The 7,704-nt window shown below is 39.5% G+C and overlaps 1 protein-coding gene across 2 annotated transcripts; it reads right to left on the bottom strand.

Annotated features, from left to right (window-relative positions):
* Positions 1-63: 63 nt before the first annotated feature.
* On the bottom strand, positions 64-7,493 carry pank2 (pantothenate kinase 2). 2 transcript variants are annotated; one of them, XM_088310128.1, is made up of 8 exons: positions 7,360-7,493; positions 7,035-7,233; positions 4,933-5,285; positions 3,815-4,068; positions 2,997-3,173; positions 2,110-2,233; positions 1,005-1,130; positions 64-933 (listed from the first exon to the last, which is right to left on the bottom strand). In XM_088310128.1, exons 2-8 carry the CDS (start codon positions 7,162-7,164, stop codon positions 883-885), a joined length of 1,215 nt encoding a protein of 404 aa, XP_088166254.1. In that variant the 5' UTR covers positions 7,165-7,233; positions 7,360-7,493; the 3' UTR covers positions 64-882. The 2 variants fall into 2 exon arrangements, with proteins under 2 accessions (XP_088166254.1, XP_088166253.1); XM_088310127.1 differs by having other exon boundaries at positions 7,035-7,491.
* Positions 7,494-7,704: the final 211 nt, after the last annotated feature.

Here is a 7,704-nt window from a genome sequence, read left to right as displayed (position 1 = left end):
AACATCTCAAAGGATACATTTTTAAACACTCAGATTATTTTCAGATTGAAGAAAAACACGAGCAAAGTAATAAAGTTATTTATTAGGGAATGATCACAATTCAGCGAGAAGCCTGAAACGTAAAACACTTCCTTCTCTACCAAAGCGAGCTTTTTTTTTTTTTTTAAACTCTCCAAAGTCACAGTAAATAAAAGCGATTGTCACATAGCAGGCACTTCAATTTATTATTATAATTTTTTTTTTACGGGACCACACATGTCCACAAAATGGTACGTGTTGTTGCCCTCACCAAAAACGAATCCAAGTAGAGGGGTCCAACGTTGTATCGGCTGCTGTTCCGGTTCGCAACAGTCAGAAAACGGCCTTAGCAGTCAACTGGGTCAACAATAGTGACTAAGCGGTAAGACAGGAACCACCAACATGGATATAGATGACTCCATGCAGCGATTACTGAGATAATTACAGTTACGACTTTGATGGAGGCGTCACACAACAATGTGGAGCGATCACTGGAATGCTTAGCAACAGATCTTATCTGTTGCAAAAAATAGTAGCGAGTGACAACTTTCAGACATCGAGGAACTACGGCAGTCTAATTTACATATGTGGCCTTGCAGTGATTGCTTTTGTGTTTCGTTTTGTTTTCTTGTTGGGCGGGGTTGTTTTAGACTTAACACCTGAAACCAAATTCATTTTTTCAACGGACCCGAAATCGGGGCTACTTTTGCAGCGATTTTAAGCCAACGTGGTGATTGTCGTCGTGAAAGCAGAGATGGAGCGTCATGATCCTCAATTGTAAAGATTCTAAAGTGCAACATTTTGGTTTGCTTTGCAGCAGCTTGACGTTGTCCATGTTTTGTTTTTTTTCTTCTTTTGGCTGCTTCAGGACGGATGCAGAAGTTCCAACAGAGCGCCGACGGCTCCAAAGTAACCCTAGAAAGAACAAAAAGGTTCAAGATAGCGCAAACCTCAAGAATTTGTATTTTGTTTCTGTTTTTGTTCACCTCGTGGCGCAAGAAGAGCGCTTTGAGTTGACCTTTGGACCAGTAGTCCATGGCGTAGGCCAGCAGCTTCATGGAAAGCGTGTTGACGCGCAGGAAGTTGCCCACAAAAACCACACGCTCGATGTTCTTGGATGGTTGGCGAGAGGTCGGGAAAGCACAATTGTTGGCTTTTAGTCTCGTCGTGAGGTCGTCAAAGGAGCAAATCAAAGGAATTTCAAAAGCTCCTTTTAAATGCAATGCGTGTCTTCCAAAGACAAACAGTAATTACAACAAATTCAATTATTTTGGGGGCGATGGAAAAAAACACTAATACTTTGACTTATGACTTTTGGACATGAGTAGTTTTTCTATGAAATAATTTTTTTTCTAGTCTTATAATTTCCAAAAAGGAGTGGCATTATCTACATAATAAAGGTGCATTTTATTTAATAAAAAAAATACATTATTATAAGTGTTAAATCAGTTTTTTAAGCAACAATATTATTAAATAATGATGGAATATTACAACAATATAGTTGCAATATTAAATTATACAGCGTTGCAGTACTGCAAGAATGTCATTACATTTTTTTAAAAGTCACATTATCATGAAAACAAAGTTTTCTTTTTTTCCAAGACATATTTCAAGAATAAATGTCTATTTTCTTCCAAACCATTTCAAAAGGAATCATATTTTCTTTTTTCTTTTTTTTTAGGAAATAAGTCACAGTGTGGCAAAAATTAATCAAGACGTGACAATAATTTGAGAATAAAGTTGCTACTCTGTGCGGAAAAAAAAATTCTCGATGAAAAGTCACAATGAGAAAAAAAAGTGGTATTTTTATGATACAACAAAAAAAATTCTGTAGGAGTGTTTTTATGATTAAAAAAAAAAGAGATAAACATACAAGTCTACAAAAGCCAAATTTAGGGCCCTATTTAGTGGGCGACATCAGACTCCGAATCGGAACACGTGGTCAGTCGTTGGAAGCTGTCGAACCTGGCGCCTTCATAGCCCTGTACAATGCTGCTTGATCAAGACGTCACAAGGCAGCACCGTAAAGAGGCTGAAGGCACGCAGGACACCTTTCCGCAGCGCCGGGTGCCGTTTCGCGTCTCGACTCACCTCGTTGAGCGCGCACATGCGCGTGATGGAGCCGATGTTGTTGGTGATGGTGACCAGCGTGGCCCTCGCCAGGTCTTCCTTGGACACCGACTCACGTTTGTCTTTGGACATCATGTTGCCAAAACTATTGAAGCCACCCAAAAAAAAAAGGGGGAAATGCTTTAGAGGAAATCACTTGTTTGTGTGGAAGCATAAAAACTCAAAATATTACAAGAAGAAAGCAGTTTATTTTAAGGTTGACGTGTAACAATAAAATGACATACTAGCAGAATAAAGATGCTTTTCCAACAGACTTCCAAGATAACATCACAATTTGACAGTATTTTTCTGATTGAAATTTTTTTTTCTTTGAGTGACAACAAAAAGTCAAACTATTAACATTTTTTGGGACTAAAAAATTACCATGTGACAAGTATTATCTCAAGGAAAAATGTCACATTACATACAGTCTTACGGAGAAATAAAATGTTTTTTTTCATTGTATATTTAAGTGAGGCTAATAGGAAAGGCAAGTACTCATTTTTAAATTTTCGGGATCTAAATATATGAACAATGAAAATTTTTTTAAAGTCCCAAATTTTCGTTAACATTTTTTTTTTCTATTACAAATTGTCACCTCTGAATCTTTAAGTTGTCTTTTTCAAATAAAAGTCAACAGAACCGTGGTACTTTTGAAAGTTGTAATATTTCAAGGAAAAGTCATAATATTACATATATAATTTTAAAAAAGAAATTAAAAAAAATATATATTTTTTTCTGCTTAATGTGTTTCGAGACACTTTTCCTTTCGCACGCAACTCTCGAAGCTCATCGTTTGTCGTCGTGTCGCAATCCTATCGTGATCAAAACTTCCAGATAAAATATTGGATGAAGGACCAATTGCGCACCTGGAAGCCACAGCCCAGCCTGGCAGTCCGAAGCGGTCGTAGTCGCCTCCGTAGATGTCCCGGACCAGTTTGTCCACGCGGGTGCTTTCCCCCTGCGAGGCCATTTCCAGAGCCTCCTCGAAGGTGGAGCAGCCCGTCAGCAGGCAGCACAGGCCCAGGAACGTCCCGCCGCCCAGGCTGGAAATTCACACCGCCGTTACAGCTTTGTACATAAAACAGGGTTCATGCGGGGATCAGTAAATCTAATCGAATGGTTTTTAATGCCATTTAGCTCATTTACTACCATTGACGGCTATGGACGTCAAAGATCTTTTTTTTTTTTTTTTTTAACTCGGCTGGCAGTGAATGAGTTAAAACAAATATAATGTCCACGCCTACCTCATATACACCGACCCCCGCACACAAACATACATGCGTATACATGGCTGTCAGTCGGTTAAAATTTCGAATCATTATGAATCATGATGATTTTGTTAACTCGCAATTAATGACACGTTTTATCTGTTCTAAATGTACAATCTTTCTATCAATTTCAATCCTACAATCTACTAATTCGACGGAACATAAAGTGGACAAATACGTTTAATACCGATTGGGTGGTATTTTCATAGTAATTTATGAAGTTATTTCAAGTCAAACTGATAAACTAAGCAGTGACTAACTGAAGGCCTATAAATGGTGTTTAAATTGAATGATTGCGGATGAAGATAATCTTTAATGCTTTTTAACACCATTTGAGGCCTTATTTTTTGCAAAATCTGTTGAATGACTTTTGATGTTTTTATTTTTATTTTTTTTAATGGCAAGGGACAAAGCACCTGGTTCCGGTGACGCGCTTGTAGTTGTTCTCCGAGTAGACGGCAAGGATGCTGACGCCGGAGCCAATGTTGACCAGCAGCAGCGGGTAGGGGTTCTCCAGCGCGTACGGCCGCTGCACGCAGTGTTCCGGCTCGGCCGGGTTCTCAAAGTAGTAGCACTCGGACGGGCCCCTGGGGACCACCGCGTCGATGTACAGCACGCCGCGGATCAGGCAGTCCAGCTCGTCCAGCTTGTGCAGCTGCAGGTCGGCTGTCTGGATTGGTGCAAAGAGATCATGTGACGTCAGCAGATCTTAGATGCCATTTGAGTTTTAGTAAATAGAATATTATTATTATAGTTACGTTATCAATTATTAGTTAACTTTAAGAAAATTTTCTTCATAGAAAATTGTGGAATTGATGTTCCAAAATACTTAAAAATCAGGATTAAAAACTGTATTTTTAATATAAATACATACATCTTTACTTGTATAATCTGAACAATCTTTTTATCTCAATTTCATATCTTTATTATTATATACATTCAAATTGTATGCTCCTGTTAAGAATTGTTTATATATAATAAACACATAATGTGACAAAAGTAAAAGAAATCTAGAAAAATATACATTCTATAAATTAATTTGCATTATGTAATTTTTTTCATCTTAATTCAATATTTTAAAACATTTACATGATGTTGATGCATCGATTTACTATTTTTATGTATACAGTAATTAATCTTTAGTAAAACTAATAAATAAAACGGGCTACACGATGAGTGTTGGATATTGCGATAATGACATTATTGCAAAGGAATTGAGATTTTTAATATCTAATGAAAGAAATACTTTTCTTGCAGCAAAATAAGCATGCTCAATGTATTTTTTGCTAATTGTCACAACTTACAATTTTATATCCTATATATAGATTTACATTGCCGATATTATAAATAAAATGTTCAAAATTATTCAACTAAAAATTGCAATTGAATTCAGTGTAATTCATAGCAGAATTTTAAGCAGAATTAAAAAACAAATAACACAATCTATATGTAAATGTTGTTTTTATTGAATGTTTTCAGTGTTGGCCTAGCGCGAAACCTAAATGGTGCTGCAAGGTTGTCAAGGCAAACGCACCGTGCGGAAGTCGGCTTCAAATTTGTAGGCGCCGCCGCCAGTGGCGCAGAGGCTGGTGTGCAGGCTAGAGAAGTGCTTGTTTCGGCCCATCTGCAGGAACGCGGGCAGGTCGTGCGTGGGGAAGCGGATGAAGTGCAGGTTGCCCGTGCGGCCGCACAGCGTCAGCTCGCGCAGCTCCAGGTGCACGTCGCGGATGCCCGTGGTGCCGTAGGCCGTGTTGGATGTCAGGTAGCGGCGGATGCTCTTCAGGTTCTCCACCTCCTCCTGCTCCTCCTCTGCTGTGATGTCGCGCGGCTCGAAGTACACCAGCTTGACCAGCGTGCCGCCGATGTCCATGCCGAACCACGGGAATGCTACGTTTCAAATGAAAACATCCAGAAGGTGAGTTTCTGATGGCACTGCAGCTGTGGTGAAAGCGCAACACACAAATGACACTTTAATGTATCTTATTATTATTATTACAAATATTTGTATTCATTATTTACATTGTCGCTATTGAAATATGTTTTATCTGTATATTTGCCACTCGTGTTTCCAATGTTTTTTTTAGCTGTATGTGTGTGTGCATGAATGTGTGTGCATGTGAGTGTGTACGCAATTGTATTCGGTATTATACAATAGACAAAAAAAAAAACCACGTTGATTGTTGAGAAGAGTTTTTGTTTTGCGGACCTCCCGAGATAGCTTTGGCCAGCCCATCCCTCCCCGAGGAAAAAAGTCAAGCACCGCCACTTATTGTTAAGTCCAAAGTCTTCATATAAACAGTTTCAAATTCATGATCTCAAAGGAATACTGCCTTGCGCTTAACTATGTTTGCAGACATGAACAAAAAGTGCTAACAATTGTCAGCAGAGTTGTACATTTTAATATGGGATCGAGGAAAAAAAACAGCAATATTAATTAGCGGTGTAACGAACTCACAAGTGCATTTGTTTGATACTTTATTTTGAAGTTATAATTTGGACACTATATGCTTTTAGTTTGGTGCGCTTCCGGTATGAGCAGGAAGTATACATTAACATTACGCTATTTAAGGGGGCATTTCCAAAGGAAAGGAAAGGAAAGGAAAGGAAAGGAAGGAAAAGGAGAAGGAAAAGTTTAACGATCTTGACATTGCCGATCAAGAAATCAGTTTTACGCAATCTAACGGAAACTTTCTAAGGCTGCAAGCACCTGGCTGGAATGGGAACAAGGTATTTAATTGTTGTTTTGTTTCATCGTTATTTCGTTGGCCGTGATTTACCCATGCACAGGTGTTTCATGACATAATTAACTGCTGTCACTCTGACAATAGCGTCCATTTGTCAATTTTGTAGTATCGCGGGTTTTTGTTGTAACTTTATTTTCTCACGTATGGCCAAAGTAGTTACATGGATTTGATTGCATGCCGTTGAGAGCTCTCATTTATGTTTATTATGGTTTGTTTTACACTGTAGCTCTTACGGTGTTTCCACAATGAAATCAAGACAACAAAAGGAATAAAAGACTCTGTGGAACATCAGTACGCTTCACCATTGTCTGGCTGGGTTCGCTACAAGCGGCATTTATTGTGCCAAAAACGTACAACCACATGTAAACAATTAATTTTTGGAACTGATTCGAATTTGAAAAGGTTGTTCCGTATGAAGTATCCCGCAGCATTTTGGAGGGAAAATATGTCATCAGATGCTGCTGCGGCCGCTTTTGATGATGATGATGATGATGATGATGATGATGATGATGATGATGATGATGGGGACCACATGATGGCATGCCGCTTCATCCACACACCCCTTAGTGTGATCCTCATCATTCATCATCACCATCAGGGGAACCTTGTGTACCACCAACGCCATGTTGTTGCAAAACAGTAACTACTTCATAACGCAAATATTACCTTTGTAACGCCAATGTCAGCCATTAATGCTTGCATCAAAGACCGCGTATGTATGCTGACATTTTCCCTTCATTCATTAATGTGTCGAACTCTTCAAAGATTAAAAAAACAAAAAACAATAACGACTACCATTTTGTACAAATATTATAAAAGTCTTCTTCCCAGTAAATTATAAATAAAAATAAACCCACAAACGATTTTAAGGGCACGACAGCGTCACACTTACGCGGCCTGCTCTTCTTTACGGAGTCGCTGCGAAGCCTCGGCGTCGCATTGGAGGCGCGGCGGGGCGACGGAGCTCCGGCCGCCGCCTCCTTGTCGGCTTCGCTCCGGAGATGACACCCTGAGCCGCTCATGTCTTTGTCGGAGCGCGGCTGCTTCTTCGTGGGCGTTTCGTCCTCGTCGTCCGCGCTGTCATCGTCGCGCTGGTGGTAACCGTTGGTCGCCATTAAAAAAAAATAGGAAGAAAGAAATGAGACGGAGAGTGGGTCAGTTTACGACATAGATGCGGTTGTTATTGGTAACGGGGGGTAGGGGGGGGGGTTACTGACGTTTAGGTGGGGACAAAACAAAAAAGCCGAAGATGAAGAGGCTAATTCCTCGCGTAACTAGCTAAATTAACTTGTCGTTTTTCTTGTGCCGTTCTTTGTGGTGTGGGCGTGGTCAACAGATGAGTGACGGGTCAGAACCCAATCACAACTCGAAACATTTCCAAAGACACGCCTTTCGTTACTATAGTAGAGTCCATCCGCTCACCCTCACGAGGGTCGCGGTCAAAAGATTTTATTTATTGAATTCTATATATTATGAAAAATGGTCATACAACTAAATATTACCCACACGTTTGCAATTTTAATTTTTCATGTTGTATAAAGAAACTGCAAGTGAGAGGTACG

Source organism: Idiotropiscis lumnitzeri, chromosome 1 (genome assembly GCF_059441095.1).
Source record: "Idiotropiscis lumnitzeri isolate Australia: NSW breed Sydney's pygmy pipehorse chromosome 1, RoL_Ilum_1.0, whole genome shotgun sequence".
In the NCBI taxonomy this organism is placed as follows: Eukaryota; Metazoa; Chordata; class Actinopteri; order Syngnathiformes; family Syngnathidae; genus Idiotropiscis; species Idiotropiscis lumnitzeri.
This window is presented reverse-complemented; position numbering and strand designations above follow the sequence as displayed.